At 54.3% G+C, this 18,408-nt stretch overlaps 2 protein-coding genes across 2 annotated transcripts in view; both read left to right on the plus strand.

Annotated features, from left to right (window-relative positions):
• Positions 1–17,583, plus strand: part of CACNG4 (calcium channel, voltage-dependent, gamma subunit 4) — a 22,131-nt gene extending 4,548 nt beyond the window's left edge. Inside the window, exons 3-5 of the mRNA XM_011930546.1 lie at positions 3,286–3,369; positions 9,601–9,741; positions 14,638–17,583. Of these exons, the coding sequence (XP_011785936.1) occupies positions 3,286–3,369; positions 9,601–9,741; positions 14,638–15,176 (764 nt within the window). The 3' untranslated portion in view covers positions 15,177–17,583. The remainder of the gene's footprint in view (positions 1–3,285; positions 3,370–9,600; positions 9,742–14,637) is intronic.
• LOC105503626 lies at positions 15,257–17,587 on the plus strand. Its single transcript, XM_011930670.1, has 2 exons — positions 15,257–15,332; positions 15,463–17,587. Exons 1-2 carry the CDS (start codon positions 15,257–15,259, stop codon positions 16,161–16,163), a joined length of 777 nt encoding a protein of 258 aa, XP_011786060.1. The 3' UTR covers positions 16,164–17,587.
• The last annotated feature ends 821 nt before the right edge of the window (positions 17,588–18,408 follow it).

Here is an 18,408-nt window from a genome sequence, read left to right on the forward strand (position 1 = left end):
GAGGGAGGGAGGGAGGGAGGGAGGAAGGAAGGAAGGAAGGAAGAAAGAGAGAAAGGAAGGGCTGAAGGTGTTGACCTAGAGAGGATGTTTAGGGGAAATATCCCCGATTCTTGGCTGTAGGAGCAGAGAACAATCTCATTCACTCTCCACGGAGCCGAAGACAACTCGTGCCCTTCTCCACCGCCTCGTTAGTAATAGCTGGAAACAACAGGTGTGCCTCCGTGGGTGAATGATGAAACAAACAATGCTGCATCCACGCCTCAGAATTCCGCTCAGAATAACACGGAGCAAACTACCCGTACGCATGACAGCTCCGATGAATCCCAAGGGGGTTAGGCTGAGTGAGAACAGCCAGTCCCCAAAGTTTACATTGCTGGATGACTCCATTTGTAGGAGGGTCTCAAAATGACAAAATTATTGACATGGAGAACATATTCCTGGCTGCCTTGGGTCAGGAAGGGGACGGGCAGGAGGGCGTGAGTGCGGCTGTGCGAGGGCAGCATGGGGGCTCCTTGCAGTGACTGAGTGTTCTGTATCCTGACTGTCCATGTCAGTGTCCTGGTTATGATATTGCACTACAGTTGTACACGATGTTGTCATGGGGAGAAGCTGAGTATAAAGGGTACGTGGATGGTTCCCGTATTATTTCTTACAACTGCCTGTGACTCTACAATTATTTCAAGACAAGTGTAATTTTTGTAAAGATGGGCGGAACCCCATGCGTATATACGTGGAAGGGTGTGCCCATGAAGGAGGGTCTGAGAAGACACATGGTGGACTTGGCAGCCTGCCGCTGCACAGCAAATCAGGAAAGACAGACTCCTTTTCCTTTTTCAACCTCTTATTGCCACTTGTCCCACCGTGCATGCGTGACTTGGTGATTTTGCTTAGACCCATGAAGTAGCCAAAAACAAGGTGTGTGGGGAAGGGGAGGAATGGGGGAGGGAAGGCATGGGAGAGGGGAGGAACAGCAAAGAGTTTGGTTTCACCCACCCACGGCTGGCAAAATGCCTACTCCAGGTCTCCAGGAACATTCTGAGCCTGCCGTGTGAGAGCCAGGAGTGACAGGAAATGTATCCAGCCCACTCTGGCCTCTGTGTCCCCACCCCACCACCCTGAGGCTAGCCTGTCTTGGCGTTCCTTCCTCTTGCTCACAAACCGTCATGGTTCTCCACCAATTCAGCCACTCATGAAGGAGCGAGGGTGGGTGATTTCTAGATCCAACAGCAGCGAACCCCCGCTCTGAGCCACCACCATGGGCCAAGAGTCACCCTGAGTGCCTTTCAAATATGACGTGGTGTAATTCTAAGATCCCCAGGAGATAAGGGCTGTGGCTCTGCCCATTCTACAGATGAGGAGACCGAGGGATTAATAACTACGTTGTTCGTGCTGGATCCCATGCAGAGGACATTCCTAGCATCACCTCTGAGACCCTCCCTCTGCCTCCCCACCATCCCACCCCCCACCACTGGCCCCCAGGGCCCATGGACCTTCAGGAAGCAGGGTTGTCACTGAGCACCTTCTTGGAGGCAGCAGCTGAAGAGGCTCAATGGAGGAAAGAACTTGGGGACAGCAGCCGGTAACCAGCTTCTTGGTGCCCAGGTGGAAGGGCGGCATGCTCCCAGCTCACCAGGGACCTCTCCTGGTTGGAAGTGTGAGAGGTGGGCGAGCACCCGGACCCTGCTGCCAGGACTGTGCTCCTGACTGACCAAGGCAAGGAGGGGGTGCTTGCAGCCACTGCAGAAAAGGAATTGGCTCCAGTTGGAAACTGCCCCAGCACAGGCCACTCCGGTGTCAAGATGAGCTTGTGGCTCCTGGGCTGCAGGAGCCGGGGGCTGACCCGGGGAAGGGGTTTCTGGCACGGATGGGACATAGCAGCAACACCCTGTGTCTCTGGCAACCAATGTCCAGTTCTGTGGTGGACATTCTCAGACTTCAGGGAAGCAGAGGACTAGGAGAGCGGGACAGAAGATTCTGGATGGGAGGAGTGGCCTGTCCTACATTATGAAGCTACCCAGGGGGTCTGGCCCCTCACCCCATGAGAGCCACTTCTCAGAGTAGGGAGGAAGAAACCAAGCAGGAGACGGGTTCAGCCCTTCTGGAAGTTTCTCTTGCTCCGTCCTCTCTTCCTTCAATCATATTGAGTGAGGGGATTGGAATCTGCACCGGCTGTGTACCTTAGGAAGAAGTCACCATAACTGTGGTTTTTTGAGTTTTTTTGAGACAGGGTCTGGCTCTGTTGCCCAGGCTGGAGTGTAGTGGTATGATCTCGGCCCACTGCAACCTCCACCTCCCGGGCTCAAGTGATCCTCCCAACTCAGCCTCCCGAATAGCTGGGATTACAAGTGCACCCTACCACATCCAGCTAATTTTTGTACTTTTAGGAGAAACAGGGTTTCACCATGTTGCCCAGGCTGGTCTTGAACTCCTGGGCTCAAGCGATCCGCCCTCCTCGACCTCCCAAAGTGGTGGGATTACAGGTGTGAGCCACCGCACTGGGCCATAACTATGGTTTAAGAGCGGGAAAGACACAGACAAACTTCAACCCCACCCTTGCCTTCGCATGTCTTGCTCCTCTGCCTGGAAAGCCCCCTGTGCCCCATTCCCAGTGGGCAGATTCTTTGTTTTTGTTTTGAGATGGCATCTTGCTCTGTCACCAGGCTGGAATGCAGTGGTGCAATCTTGGCTCACTGCAACCTCCGCCTCCCGGCTTCAAGCGATTCTCCTGCCTCAGCCTTCCGAGTAGCTGGGACTACAGGCATTCGCCACCATGCCCAGCTAATTTTTGTATTTTTAGTAGGGACGGGGTTTCCCCATGTTAGCCAGGATGGTCTCGATCTCTTGACCTCGTGATCTGCCCGCCTCGGCCTCCGAAAGTGCTGGGATTACAGGCGTGAGCCACCGCGCCCAGCCTGTTTTGATTTTTTTCAAGATGCAGCTAAGAGTCCCTTGGGTAGAGGGATCCAACCTCCTGCTTGCCCAGGGCAGCTCTACCTGGCACCTCTTATCTCCATGGTTATTCATGCCAGGTCCCCTTACTCTCACGTGCGTCCACCCTTGGACCATAACTAGGGTCACCTTTGGGGCATATGTCTCCCTGTGCAGCCGTTCTCTGTGTGTCTCTCCTGTGTGCCCACCAGTCTGGGACGCTGGAGCCTGTCTTTCTTCTCTGTCTGTCCCCAGGACCTGCACAGAGGCTCACACACACGGCGACTGTGTCTGGAGTGAATGGATGGGTGAACCCAGACAGGATGTACAGTGTTCTTTTCTTCTCGTTCCTTCCAGGCATCTATAAAGGACACTGCTTCCGGATCAATCACTTCCCAGAGGACAATGACTACGACCACGACAGCTCGGAGTACCTCCTCCGTGAGTGTCAGGAGGCCTGGACTCTCTTTCTGTGGGGAGGGGGAAGGCTGGAGGGGAGGCGGCCAGAGGAAAGAGAGACACTGGGTGTGGAGAGGGTGATTGTTTCGGGATGCTCCGCTCACTCTCTTACTTATTCAGACATCGTGAGTTCGGGGGATGGAGTTTTGCTCATCACTGCCATGACACACTGGGTATCTCAATGGGGTTATTTGGCTGAGAGGCCTGTGCCCTGGGGAGACAGGCCTGAGCAGAAAGCCTGCTGGGCGTGGCTGGCTTCGGAGCTACTGATTGGCTGGAGCTGGGGCTGGAGCAAGGGAGGTTAAAGATATAGGCTCTGCCCAGGCTGGGTCTCTCCCTGAGGGGTGTGGCACCCCAAGCACACTGGGGTCTACCCACCCTCTCCTGCATACTCTCTTCCATTCCAGTCTTGAAAAAGCAGATACAATCATACACCAAGACAGCCTCGTGGGGTGCTGGGAGACCCAGGGCAGAAGGCGAGGAAGGTGCCAGGGAGCAGCCTTTGATATATGGTCCTGAAGTCTTTTCAGCACCGCCTCTGCCCGTGGGAGCCCCCACCTGCTCCTGGATCCAGTGGCTGTGTGGGGCCCCCAGACTGAAGCCCAGAAGTCACAGCACAAGCTCAATCCCAAATAACAAACCCAGCCACCATACTAAGTCCAGATCTCATCCCTGGGCCTGTGAATACCTCCCTGGGAGCAGCCAGGGAGAAGCCTGCAAATAGAAAAATAGCACCATTTCGGAGTCATTTTCCCCTTTCATGTTAGGCAAGACATGAAGAGCAGCTCACAGCAGCACCCCTGGGGCTCGAACCCAGCCTCATTGATGGAGAATCAATACCAGCACCCTCAGAGAGAGCATAATTCACTCTGCACCTGCTTATAGATCGTTTTTTCTAAGAGAAAGGATTTTGATTCTGAGTCATCTGGTGAAATAGAACAGCACGCGGTTTCCATTGAGCCTGGGGCAGTGTCAGGCTGCTATGACCAGGCCCAGAACGTGAAATAATTTGGCCACCACTCTGCCTCCCATCCTTCCTCCTTCACCTTCTCCTCCTCCTGCCTATACTCTGTTTCTGCTTACCGGGGGCCCACACTGAACCAATCAAATGAGATTCCCACAGGGCCGCCAGAGATAGTTGTGCAGGTTGCACACTGCACAACTCAAGGGAAGTCACATGCATCAATTATGGTATGAACATCCTTCCAGTTGTATAGTGCATGTCTGCACAACTGTCTACAGAGGCCCTTGGTGCTCAGCCTAGCTGGGATAACTCAATTGAAAATCAGCCCCAACTCAGAATCGGCCTTTCTCTGCTCAATCCAGGGCAATCAGGTGGTTCTTAAAGCTCTGGGGGCAGATGTGCCCATGGTCCAACCCTGGGACTATAAGGAAAATGGCGTTAGAGAAACAAACCATTCCCTCTCCATTTCCCACTGGAGCTCCCCTGAGGTTATGGGCATTGGTGCCAGTTTTTCTTTACTCGCCTGTCTGTGTCCCATTCATGGTCCCGGAGTGCTGGGGTCTTTTTCTGGATTGGTCTGAAGATGCAGTAGCCCAGAGGTCACCCTACGTGGCTTCCGGATCTCCCAGCAGGAAGCAGATGTCATACTCAAACAGGATGAATAAAGGATGTCTATGGAAGGACCATTTACAAAAGTGTGGGTGAGGTTAAGGGAAACCCACAAGCGCTGGAGAACACCCCGGGACCAGCAATAGCTGGGAGCCTGGATAGGTGAGGGGGGCAGGCGTGGGAGCCTGGAGGAGGGAGCGCTAGGGACAGGGCCACCTGGCAGGAGCTGCGGCCATCAGGAAGCAATGTCGACCCTTCACCAACAGCTGGGCCGAACTCCCTCGCAGACACCCCTCTCCAAAAGCCAGAGGTGGGAGCCCGAGGATTCGGTCCACACAGTCAGCTTCCCGGGGCCCAGGGCAGGATGGAGTGAGGATCTGGAAGAGCAAAAAAAACAAAAACAAGTGAGCTGTTCCAGGTCCTCTGGGGAGGGTACAAGGCGGGGAGGGCTGCAGAGTGATTTTCCCAGATATGATGATGGTGACAGCACAACCGCAATTAGAGCTCACTGGGGAAGGCCATGTTCTCCTTAAGCGTATGCTGTGGGGAAAGCAGCCAGGTTCATTAACAAGCTCAGAGATGCACACAGAAGAGACAGCTTGACGGCTTTCGGGCCTGTGGTCTCTGCTGCTGGCAGAAGTCAGGGCGGGGTGGGAGTGAACTGACTTCCCAACAGGGAGGTGTTTTTCCACTCGGTGGCTGCAGAAACCGGGATATCTGGCCCTAAAACCAAGCTCTGCATGTGTCTTTGATCATCCTTTTATCTCCAGAGTACAGGTGCCTGTGAGCTTGAAGCCAGAGGGGCTGAGCAACTTTCAGAGACAGGCCAAGGTCATGGTCGCCACAGACATCTGGCATGAGTTTCCAGGGCCACCCTGATTTCTAATATTTTGTCTTCTGGTCTCTGTCCAGACTATGGCTCCCCAAAATATGTAGAAGCACAGGAGGGAGGTCTCTGGCGGTTGATATTTGCAACAAGTGAGGGTTCATGAGGGTTTATTTATTCATTCATTTAACAAGTTATTGCAGCCAGATGCAGTGGTTCACTCCTGTAACCCAGCACTTTGGGAGGCCAAGGTGGGAAGATCGCTTGGGGTCAGGAGTTCCAGCTTGGTCAACACAGTGAGACCTCATCTCTACAAAAAATGAAAATAAATTAGCCAGACGTGATGGCGTATGCCCCCAGTCCCAGCTACTCAGGAGGCTTGGGTGGGAGGATCACTTGAGCCGAGGAAGTTGAGGCTGCAGTGAGCCACGATCGTGCCACTGCACTCCAGCCTGCATGACAGAGCAAGACCCCATCTTAAAAAAAAAAAAAGTTACTGTGGGCCTACTATGTGCCAGGCACTGTATTAGACATGTGGAGTATAGCAGCAAAGAAAACAGGGCTCTGCCCTCCGGGTGGAGAATGGGTGTTTTGGAGAAGGCAACAGATCCACGGTGGGGCTGCCTGCAGGATGTCTGTTTCAGGCCGGCTCATCTGCGTGGGCGTGGAGCATCAACCCTGGCAGATCCAAGGCTGCGCTGCTCCCACCCAGTCTTTGACAATTCAAGAAGGAACTCAGCCCCCAGCCATGCATTCTGAAGCCTTCCACAGAAGCTGGGCTTGTGTTGTTTGTTGCAGAGCACCCTGAAGGCCTCTGAGCTCTTATGATGTCCCTGCTGATTTGCAGATGCACAGTCTAAGATTAGAGGGAGTCACCACCCCACCTCCTGCCTACCTTCTCTTCCACAGGCCCTGCTGGTCCCAGGGGTTCCTGCCCACCTTGCCCTGGGCCTGGCGCCCCTCTCCAAATCTGCATTTTCAGCAGCTAGGTGGATAACTTCAAGGCTGTCAGCCTCTCCTCTGAAGGCAGGGTTTGTCACCGCAGGGGGTTGGTGTCAGGGCTGCTGGGAGTCCACAGTGTGCCTGGGGGTGAGTTAGAAGGAAGTGTCTGGTCTCCTGGCAGATGCAGATCCTCTGCCAGGGCTTGATATGGCCAGCAGGGCATGGGCTGGACTTCAGCCTCACTCATCCCTCTACCCCTTAGCCACCTGCACTGTGTCTGACCTGCACCACTGTCTGTGGCAATCCCAGCTGGCATCTGCACATCCACAGCTCAGGCATGAGTCCCTGTGGCAAGGCATAGGTGCTTGTGTGACTTACCTGGGCAGAATGGATGGCTCTAAGCCAAGCCTGGGCATCCAGTGATCTTAGAGCAACTGGGCTTTTTTTTTTTTTTTTTTTTTTTAGGACGGAGTCTCGCTCTGTCACCCAGGCTGGAGTGCAGTGGCGCAATCTCGGCTCACTGCAACCTCCGCCTCCCAGGTTCACGCCATTCTCCTGCCTCAGCCACCCGAATAGCTGGGACTACAGGCGCCCGCCACTATACCCGGCTAATTTTTCTATTTTTAGTAGAGACTGGGTTTCACAGTGTTGGCCAGGCTGGTCTTAAACTCCTGACCTCAAGTGATCCACTCACCTCGGCCTCCCATGCTGGATGGACTTTCTTCTCTCGGATTCCTCTGACCTGTCTGCAGAACGAGGGCACTGAGGGGATGACTGACCCCAACTTTTCTGGCCAGCACAGATCAGAGCCACATTTCAGAAACACACAGGAAACTTCGTCCCACAGCCCGCTGCTGCCAGAAGGCAGAGAGGAATCAGAGAGGAGGAGGCACCGGAGAGAAGAACTGCATTTTATGCCCCCAGACAATCCCCTCTCTGTGAAGCAGGGACACACACTGATGCGTTCACAAAAAAGGAGACAAACCCTGCCTTCAGAGGAGAGGCTGACAGCCCTGAAACCCGCTCAGCTGGCTGGGGAGGGCGGCGCCTGCCAGTGCGGCCAGACTCACTGTCCCTCCCCTGCGGGGGCCACCAAGGGTCCACGCAGCCGAGCTTTCTACAGGGCTGGGAGACAGCAGGTGCTTGGGAAAGGCCGAACTCTTTGCTTCCCTTTCCCGAGTCTCCCTTCCCTCCCCCTGGTCTTCCTCCCACCCCATACGCTAAGGGAGGGGCACCCTAAGCCCCTACTGGGTGCTTGACGTTTTCTCATGGTAACCCTCCGATGAGGCATGTTCATTTCCCAAGGCCACCGTAACAATGATCAAAACTGCGTGACTTGCAACCGAAAGTCACGGTCACAGTGTGGAAGCCAGAAGCCCAAAGTCAGGGTACTGGGGACCCTGCTTTCTCTGAAGGCTCTAGGAGAGGGCCACTCTTCCAGCTTTGGGGGTGGTTGGCACTCCTTGGCTCATGGAAGCACCTTTGGGTCTCTGCCGCCGTCTTCACAGCCCCTTCTCCCCTGTCTTCTCCTCTTCTAAGGTTCTGTAAGGATGCTCGTCTTTGGATCTAGGGCCCACTGGATTCATCCCGGATGATCTCAGCTTGAGGTTCTTAACTGAGTCCACATCAGCAAGACGTCTTTTTTTTTTTTGTTTGACAGAATCTTGCTCTTGTCACCCAGGCTGGAGTGCAATGGTGCAGTCTCGGCTCACTGCAATCTCCACCTCCTGGATTCGAGTGATTCTCCTGCCTCAGCCTCCCAAGTAGCTGGGATTACAGGCACCCACCATCATGCCTGGCTAATTTTTTTTGTATTGTTAGTAGGGACGGGATTTCACCATGTTGCCCAGGCTGGTCTCGAGCTCCTGACCTCAGGTGATCCGCCCGCTTTGGCCTCCCAAAGTGCTGGGATTACAGGCATGAGCCACTGCGCCCTGCCAAGACCCTTTTTCTAAATAAGATCAATTTACAGGTCCTAAGGGTTAGGACACAGGTATATTCTAGGGAGGCTGCAATCCAACTCCCTACAGGTAGATGTTACTATTCCCAAGTTATAAAAGGGGACTGAGGCGGCCACCAAAGTCAACCGTCCGTGCTCAGCTAGTCGGTGGCAGGGCTGCAAAGGTGGTTCTGTGGACACTGTGGGTCACAAGCATCCCTCTCGGCCCAGTCACACCTCCCCTGCGACTTCAGGCCAGTCGTGAGGTCCCACATCCTTGTCTGTCACCTGGCGGATGATGATGATGATGATGATGATGTTGAAGGTATAGAATGGCCAGGCCCAGCGCGATGCACCTTACATGTACAAAAGCAAGTGTAGGACACCGGTGCTGTGAGGAACCTCATTCCACAGACGGGAAGCTGAGTTTTGTAGAGTGAAAGTGACTCAGCCAAGCCTGCACAGCTGGCATGTCACAGACCCACCTAATGCCAATGCCTGTGCTCTCAGCCACTGACCAGGGCCACCCTTTGTGGACACTGCTTCCCAGCCTTCCAGGGGCTTCATGGAGACTGCGTTGATGCAAGGGCTGAGGGGGTTGTGCAGTGTCGCAGAAATGTGATGCGATTTGTTGCTTTCATGGCTGTTGCTATGGTCTCCCTGGTGCCCACTCCCAGGGAGAGACTAAGTGAGAGGTAGGCAAATGTGACTCCAGGGTGAAGAGCAGGTCTGCAGCCCCCACTTGCATCTGATCCAACAGCCCTGAGCTTACCCAGGCCCTGGCCCACCTCGAGTCTCCAGGTCCTGATGGGAATCTCAAATCCTGGGGAAGGGCCTGGAGCTGCAAGGTTCCTGGGAGACATACACAGCCATGCCCGGGAGGGCAGCTGATCTCACTGTCCTCTGCTTTGTGCCCCCCACCTCCCTGGCCAGGCATCGTGCGAGCCTCCAGCGTCTTCCCCATCCTCAGCACCATCCTGCTTCTGCTGGGTGGCCTGTGCATCGGCGCCGGCAGGATCTACAGCCGCAAGAACAACATCGTCCTCAGCGCTGGCATCCTCTTCGTGGCTGCAGGTGAGCCGCCTGCCTGGGCTGGCACTGGGCTGGGAGCTGGGGACACGGGAGTGCCTGTTTCACACTGCCAGGGAGTGTGCATCCTGCAGGGGGAAATGCAGACATAACATCGCCGCATGCAACTGACTTGTAACGTCCCGGTGTTTAGGACGGGGTGGATGGAGAATGGGGAGCACCTGCCGAACAGGGCTTCCTTGTGGGGTGACAGAAATGTTTTGGGTGCTTGCACAACATTCTGAATGCGCCAAATGCCACTGGATTGTGCCCTTCCAAAGGGTTACTTTTATCTTGCATGAATTTCACTTCAACCAAAAAATAAATCCAGGTGTGCAAAGTGGTGCGTGGGGTTCAGCTGGCAGTTTTACAAGCCTGTAACTGGAGCCTGGCTGGGTTAGGCGGTCAGGGAGGTGCCCAGGGGAATCATGCCAAAACTTGAAGGAGTTGGCCAGGTAAAGACAGGGTGAGGGCCCAGAATGGGCATGAGTGGCCGTCTTGCAGAGGAAGCAGAAGTCCAAGGTGCCCAGGAAAGAGTGAGCAGGCAACAGAGCAGGCGGCCCCCGCCCATCCCGACTGCCCCAACCCTCCTGGCTATGAGAAGGCAGCAGCACCTCAGAGCCATGCCTGATGTCCCCAGAAAGTGCCACTGGGGAAAAGTCACAGAGCTGTGGGTGACAGTGACATGCCACCTTGGCTGAGAATGGGCAGGTCTGTGATGCTGCACATGCGGGCCTCTCAGAGCACCCTTGTCCTGTCCTGCATTCCCTCGCCCTTTCTCCTCGAGTGGGTAGATGACTTCTGTTCACATCCTGGGACCCGGGGCCACTGCAGTAGAGGGGCTGGCTCCAGCTCTGCAGCCGCCGCTGGGAAGCCGAAGTGCCAGGCCCCAGTTCTACACCACTCCAGCGTCTGTTTCCTTCCAGCGCAATAGACAGACATGTGTGTGGAGTGCATGTGTCAGGAGTGTGGTGTGTGTATGTGTTTGAGAACTGTGATTGTGTGTGTGGTATATGTGTGTGTCTGAGGAGTGTGGTGTGTTGGAGGACTGTGGTGTGTTTGTGTGTGTGAAGAGTGTGGTGTGTATGTATTTGAGGACTGTGGTGTTTGTGTGTGTGAGGACTATGGTGTGTGTGTCTGAGGAGTGTGGTGTGTGTATATTTGAGGACTGTGGTGTGTGTGTGTCTGAGGCATGTGGTGTGTGTGTGTGTATTTGAGGACTGTGGTATGTGTGTGTCTGAGGCGTGCGGTGTGTATGTATGTATTTGAGGACTATGGTGTGTGTGTGTCTGAGGACTGTAGTGTGTGTGTGTAGACTATGTTGTCTGTGTCTGAGTTGTGTGGTGTGTGTGTGTGTATTTGAGGACTGTGGTGTTTGTGTATGTGAGCGGGATGTGTGTGTATTTGAGGAATGTGGTGTGTGTGTGTATTTGAGGACTGTGGTGTGTGTGTGTAAGGCCTATGGTATGTGTGTGTGTTTGAGGACTGTGGTGTGTGTGTGTGTGAGGACTATGGTGTGTGTGTCTGAGGCGTGTGGTGTGTGTGTGTGTGAGGACTATGGTGTGTGCGCCTGAGGAGGGTGATATGTGTGTGTATTTGAGGACTATGGTGTGTGTGTGTGTCTGAGGAGGGTGATATGTGTGTGTATTTGAGGACTATGGTGTTTGTGTGTATTTGAGGACTATGGTGTGTGTGTGTCTGAGGAGGGTGATGTGTGTGTGTATTTGAGGACTATGGTGTTTGTGTGTATTTGAGGACTATGGTGTGTGTGTGTGAGGAGTGTGGTGTGTGTGTGTATTTGAGGACTATGGTGTGTGTGTGTCTGAGGAGTGTGGTGTGTGCGCACGTATGTGTCTGTTGGGAAGAGGAGCCTGTGTTGAGGGTCTCCTGGGAGAAGCATGAACCTCCCTCCTGGCCAGGCCCCCCGCCCTTCCCTTCTTCCCCGCGGCTCCGTTCTCTCTCCTCCTGCCCCAGGCCCACCGCCTGCTCCTTGAAGCAGTCATTTTTCACAAGGTGTGAGCCGTTTAGGAGGTCCCGGCTGTGACCCCTGAACACTGGCCCGGAGCGTCCTCCCCAGGCCAGGGAGAGAAGGCTCCAGTCACAGCAGAAACCGCAGTGGCCGTGCCAGCGCTCTGTGAGCCCGACCGCACCATCCCCGCTCCTGCGGAGGAGGCACACAGGCAGTCCAGCAGCTCAGGTGGCTTCCCTGAAGTCACACGCACAGTGGCAAAGACACGCTGTGCCCAGGGCTGCCCCCCTCCAAAGCCCCTCGAGGTGCCTCCTGCAGCTGCCTGTGCCCCCAGGAGGAGCCGTTTCAAAGGCAGGCCCAGATGCTTGGTGCCACCAGAGGGGCTTGGAGCCTGGACCCAGAGCCTTAGCCGAAGAAAACTAGTCCAGGCAGAGAAGATGGCTGCGGCCGGCTGCAAGGAAGCAATGGGGAGCCTGCAGGGGGACATTGGCTTATTCTATGGGGCAGGGGCAGGGGGCGCTGATGGGGGCCGAGCGTGGTGGTAGGCACCCGGGCGGGTATGGGGCCTGGCTTCAGGCCACCAGCCCTGGCAGGGAGGTCAGACAAGCTCTTAAAGAACTCGAGGTGGAAAACGGTAGGTGCCACAGGGGAGGGACAGGTTCCAAGGCTCGGAAAGTCGGAAGAAGATACAAGACTTCTCTGGGAAACTGGATTCATGGAGTTGTCATTTAAGAAACACTTTTCCGGCCGGGCGCGGTGGCTCAAGCCTGTAATCCCAGCACTTTGGGAGGCCGAGACGGGCGGATCACGAGGTCAGGAGTTCGAGACCATCCTGGCTAACACGGTGAAACCCCGTCTCTACTAAAAAATACAAAAAGGTAGCCGGGCGAGGTGGCGGGCGCCTGTAGTCCCAGCTACTCGGGAGGCTGAGGCAGGAGAATGGCGTAAACCTGGGAGGCGGAGCTTGCAGTGAGCTGAGATCCAGCCACTGCACTCCAGCCTGGGCGACAGAGCGAGACTCCGTCTCAAAAAAAAAAAAAAAAAAAAAAGAAACACTTTTCCAATGCGTGCTGAATACAGAGTGGGGAAGAAAACACAAAGCTAGGGAAGCAGCAAGAGAGAGATCAGAGGGGAGAAAGGTGAACTAGCAGTGGCTCACGCCTGTAATCCCAGCACTTTGGGAGGCTGAGGCAGGCAGATCACTGGAGGTCAGGAGTTTGAGACCAGCCTGGCCAGCATGGTGAAACCCAGTCTCTACTAAAAATACAAAAATTAGCTGGGCATGGTGGCACGCTACTTAGGAGGCTGAGGCACGAGAATCACCTGAACCTGGGAGGCGGAGGTTGCAGTGAGCCGAGATCACGCCACTGCACTCCAACCTGGGTGACAGAGCAAGACCCTGTCTCAAAAAAATAAATAAATAAAAAGCAAACTAGTAGGGTAAAAAAAAAAAAAAAAAAAAAAAACATGTCAGAAAGGGTTCTTACAGAATACAATGGAAGAGACAAGGAGTCGAAACCCAGGACTGATGTGCTCAGGGCAGGATTGCTGGACGCCTTAGCAGAAGATATTCTAACCCTTCCACACGGGGTGGGTGCCGCAGAAAATGGACAGAGGACGTGGACAGTGCAGAGACAAACACAACACAGCACTTTATGATAAAATGCAGCGGATGGTAATTGAACTTATGGCAGGCGCCCTGTGTGCTGGATGCTATTGTGAGCACTTTGTATATATCAGCTCATTTAATCCTCACACCAGCCCGGCGAGGTGTGGACCACGGTTACTCCCACTTTACACATGAGGAGACTGACACATGAGGAGTGGGAGTAATTTGTCAAAAGTCACACTGGTATTCGGTAGAACTGGAACTCACACCCCACCAGTATGGCTCTGTTCAGCCTCCCTTAGAATAAGAGAGAATTGAATAAACACAACAATGGCTCTTTTTCACTTCCCATATTGGCAAAGAACCAGAAATTTGATAATATTCACGATAGACTGTTGGGACATTTGTACCCTTACAGAGGGCACTTAGGCAGTGACTGTAAATTTAAAACACTAAATGCAATGTAATATCCTGAATCCATCCAGGACAGAGAAAGGACATTAGTGCAAACCCAGTAAAATCCAAGTAAAGGCCGGGCACGGTGGCTCACACCTATTATCCCAGCACTTTGGGAGGCTGAGGCAGGTGGATCACTTAAGGTCCTGAGTTTGAGACCAGCCTGGCCACATGGTGAAACCCTGTTTCTACTAAAAATACAAAAATTACCCAGGCATGGCGGTGCATGCCTGTAATCTCAGCTACTCAGGAGACTGAGGCAGGAGAATCGTTTGAACCCAGGAGGCAGAGGTTGCAGTGAGCAGAGATCGTGCCACTGCACTCCAGCCTGGTCAGCAGAGTGAGACTGAGACTGTCTCAAAATACAAACAAACAAAAAAATCCATGTAAAGTCTGAAGTAATGTACCAGGCTGGTTTGTTTGTTGTGACGAATGTTCCACATAATGTAAAATGTTAACATGAGTGGGAACTGGGTGAGGAGTATATGAAACTCTCTGGACCTTGCAGCTGTTTGGTAAATCATAAATTATTCTCAAATAAAAATGTATTTTAAGTGTTTCAATGCACATGGCCCAGCAGTTTCACTGCAAGGAGTGTACCCTGTAGTTGTATCCATGTGCACATGTGAGGCTGTAGACACAAGGATGTCCAAGGCAACCTTTACACTGTACTATTGTACTTTAACTTTGTACTGTATTACCCATTCAACATTAATCACTGAAAAGAAAAATTAGCAACCAGAATAAAGAAATACTCATCAGAGAGGGGAGTGTCCACCTGTTCCCTGCCCTGCCCATCCCACTGTGGGTCTAACCTCTGCCTCTCTCCTTCCCTGGCCCCACTCCCCGCTCCCCGCTTCCCTTTCAGGCCTCAGTAACATCATTGGTATCATCGTCTACATTTCCAGCAACACAGGCGACCCGAGTGACAAGCGGGATGAAGACAAAAAGAACCATTACAACTATGGCTGGTCTTTTTACTTTGGAGCTCTGTCTTTCATTGTGGCTGAGACCGTGGGCGTCCTGGCTGTAAACATTTACATTGAGAAAAATAAAGAGTTGAGGTTTAAGACCAAACGGGAATTCCTTAAGGCGTCTTCCTCTTCTCCTTATGCCAGGATGCCGAGCTACAGGTACCGGCGACGGCGCTCGAGGTCCAGCTCGAGGTCCACCGAGGCCTCGCCCTCCAGGGACGTGTCGCCCATGGGCCTGAAGATCGCAGGGGCCATCCCCATGGGGGAGCTGTCCATGTACACGCTGTCCAGGGAGCCCCTCAAGGTGACCACCGCAGCCAGCTACAGCCCCGACCAGGAGGCCAGCTTCCTGCAGGTGCATGACTTTTTCCAGCAGGACCTGAAGGAAGGTTTCCATGTCAGCATGCTGAACCGACGGACAACCCCTGTGTGAGCCACCTGCCCCTTCTCTCAGCTCCGGCCTCTCCCCAGAATGGCTCTTTTTGTCACACAGGACGGCATGTGATCCTCAAGATGACGAACAATGAACTAAAGCCAAACGCAGCCCTCCCTGGTCTCCAGAGGTGTCCTGGGCTGGCTTTGCACGGAGGTTGTGCTGGGAGACCGGACCCGGGGCTACAGAAGAAGCTGAAGGCTGACTTTGTCCCCTCCCCCAAAAAGGGTGTTTTGATGCCCCAGGGTCACTGAAATCTCCCAGGAAGCCCCAGAGCTTTCCTGAGGCTGCCCGGCCTCGATCAACTCGGGAAGACAAAATCGAGCCATTATCTCCTCTTGGAAAGGAATCTTGCCAGAAAAACGGGATTTCAGGCCCTTCCCTCCCTGCCTGGGCGCCGGGCCACCAGAAGGCTCTGCCAAGCACCAAGAGGTCTCTGGGCTCTTGTCAGCTGCTTTTGAACCTGAGGTTCCTGTGTCGTTGAGCCAGAAATCAGACCACCGAAGCTCACTCCCTTCCTCTCCATCTCTCCCTCTCTTCGAGACTCCGGCGGTGGCCTGTGATCCTGAAGACAGCTCTGCAGCCAACTGGTGCTTCGGCCTTTGCGCTGTCCCGGGGCCAGCTTCCCTCGACCTGGGGAGGCCATGGCCTGTGAAGGAGGCCCAGATAAAGGCTGGCAGCTGTTGCTGGCTCTCCTCTCTGCTTCTGGAAGCTTCCGCCTCACTCAGAATGGGCAGGACAGACCCACTGACTGGACTGCAGAGTCTGGAGGGCTCCATTGGTCAGGGGAAAGGTGGGCACGTGGCCTCTTGCTGTGCTCCTTGTCACAGACCCGAGGAGCAACTCTGTCCCCTGAGCACTGGGGGTCCTGGGGAAGAGGTGGACAGACAGCTCCCTCCAACTGGCATTTGGCAACAGGAGCCTGGACTTCTGTGCAAGAAAGGGAGACCCAAGGGTGAACAGTGGCCAAAAAAAAAAAAACCCTAGAGAACAAACATCCAATTCCTAGGTGGTTACAAATCATGACTTCCTGCAAATCAACGCCAGGAGAGCAACTTACATTCATTTTTTTGTCTTAAAAAGTAGCAGCAACTGGCCCCACAACTCCTGTCAATGTAATTTATTCCACCACCACCTAACAGGATGGAGTGGAGGGAGTTTGGATAAATGGGCTGAGCTGGGCTTCTCTTCCTCCCTACAGAGGGGAGATCTCAGCACTTTGTCCGGAGCTGAGGAAGTGGGTTCTGTGTTTTACAGTTTTTCCAGCCATTCTTTTTTCTCCCCCTCCTGAAGCAAGCAAAGAGCGTGGAAGCGTGTACTGGCTTGGAAGAAGAACTCTCTAGAACATGGAACTTAACCCTCTTTTATATAAAACATGTGCTTTCTAAAGAAAAATTGTTTCTTACTTTTTGAGACTCCTTGATCCACCCTGGAACAGTCGCCTATAGTCCTGGTAGCTGTCGTGCTTGGAAATAACGAGCGCATCCTTACCTCAGCTACCTGCTCACAGCCCATGGGTGGACTCGGCCCCCTGGGGTTCAGACCCAGGTCCATTCGGCCTGGTGATGATGTCATCGTCTAGCACACCTTCCGTTGCCCCCAGGAAAGGACGCATCCACCTGTAGCGGCCCCAGCTGACTGCTGCGGTGTGCCGGGGAGCTGAAATGAGGCCTGCCAGGGCCCCTGTGTGCTGTGCTCCGGAGCCTTCGCTCCCGTCGAGGCTGACATCATCTGGTGGCGTGTCCAAGTGTGCCTAGCAGCAGATGCCGAAGCACCAGAGCTCAAGGCCTTCACCTGCTCTAGGCCAGCCCCGTCCCCACACCCCACCACCTCCACTGCCATGACCAGGCTGAAGACAGGGAACGCCCTCCCCAGACCCACCGTCCAGCAAGGCCCGGAGACTTTTCTTCTGTGATCTCCAAAAGCAAGGCAGCCGCGCTGTTCTGTTTCCTCTCCATCTGCCACCTCCCCACCCACTGCCCCAGAAGTTTCTATCATTCCATGGAGAAAGCTGTGTTCCAATGAATCCTACCTCTTGCCCAGTCCCAGGCAGAGTAAGCAGGGCCCACCTAGGGACCAAGAAAGAGTAGGAAGAAGGGGACGAGCCGGGAGCAAAACCACCTCAGACACCCGGAACTTCTCAGCCTTCTCCCCGCGGCCAGCCGGGTCTCCAGGGACCCTGGGCCCTGGGCCGCCCATTCCTGGCCCTCCCGCTGCATCTCAGACCTGATGCCCGCCCGGGGGGATGTGGTGGCCTGTACCCACCTTCTCTCCCTCCTCCCGACCCACCCCCTCACCCCCACCCCTGTGTGTTTCGCCAGTTAAGCACCTGTGACTCCAGTACCTACTACTGGTTTTTGGTTGGTTGTTCTGTCTTTTTTTTAATTAAATAAAAACATTTTTAAAATGTTCTCTTCTTGATGTGGGGAGGCAGGGGAAGAGCCCCCCATAAGTCTTTGTGGGCGGTTAGGGTAAATAGATATCCCTGGGTCTGGGGTACACTGTGCCCCACCCCCGCCGCCAGAGAAGAAAAAGGAGGCCCAGGGGGCGGGGAGGCTGGGCTCTGACCAAGGCCGACTTTTCCGGCTTTAATCTGGGTCACTGGCCACCTCCCCAGTACCAATGGCCGGTTTCAAACTTCTGGGTGGTGCCATATAGGTGGCTTTTCACCAATGAGCCAGAAGATACACAGGCAGTCCTGGGTGGGGTGTGGGCCCCTGGGCAGCCAAGAGAGCCAGGCCTGTCCTCCTGCAGAGTGGACGGCTACCAAGGCACTAAAGTTGCCCCCAAGTGGTTTCAAAGAAGGTCACTAGCCAGCCTCCTTTCCCCTCCAAATTCTGAAATGATTACGAAGTAGAGCATCCTTATGACTACAATGTGAGCGTCATGGCTGGCAAAGCCAGAGGGGAGGATGTGGCTCAGACCAGAGGCCAAATTGGGCTTCCTCCTCTGTCACTGGACAGTTCCAGGCAGGGCATCTGACCACTCCTGCCCTAGGTCACAGGGAGGAGTAAGGTAAGGAACTGAGAGAGGGGCCAGAGGGACCCTTCTAGCCCGGGCGATGGCCAACAAATGGCACAGGCCCCAGCCGACGACCACTGCAGACAGCCAGGTTCACCCTCACAGGTGAGCACAGACCTCCACCTTCCCCTCCTTGGAGGCAAGAGGAGGGATAAGCAGCACCCTCTCCTGGTTCTGTCCAAGCTGCAGCCCAGGAGACCTTCGCATCCAG

Source organism: Colobus angolensis, unplaced genomic scaffold, assembly GCF_000951035.1.
Source record: "Colobus angolensis palliatus isolate OR3802 unplaced genomic scaffold, Cang.pa_1.0 Scaffold1, whole genome shotgun sequence".
NCBI lineage: Eukaryota > Metazoa > Chordata > Mammalia > Primates > Cercopithecidae > Colobus > Colobus angolensis.

Bases quoted from the DNA above. Each gene is read 5' to 3' on its own strand.
- LOC105503626 (XM_011930670.1), top strand. From the start codon at position 15,257: ATGACGAACAATGAACTAAAGCCAAACGCAGCCCTCCCTGGTCTCCAG. The intron at 15,333-15,462 runs GTTGTGCTGGGA...AGCTTTCCTGAG, and splicing joins TGGGCTGGCTTTGCACGGAG to GCTGCCCGGCCTCGATCAAC.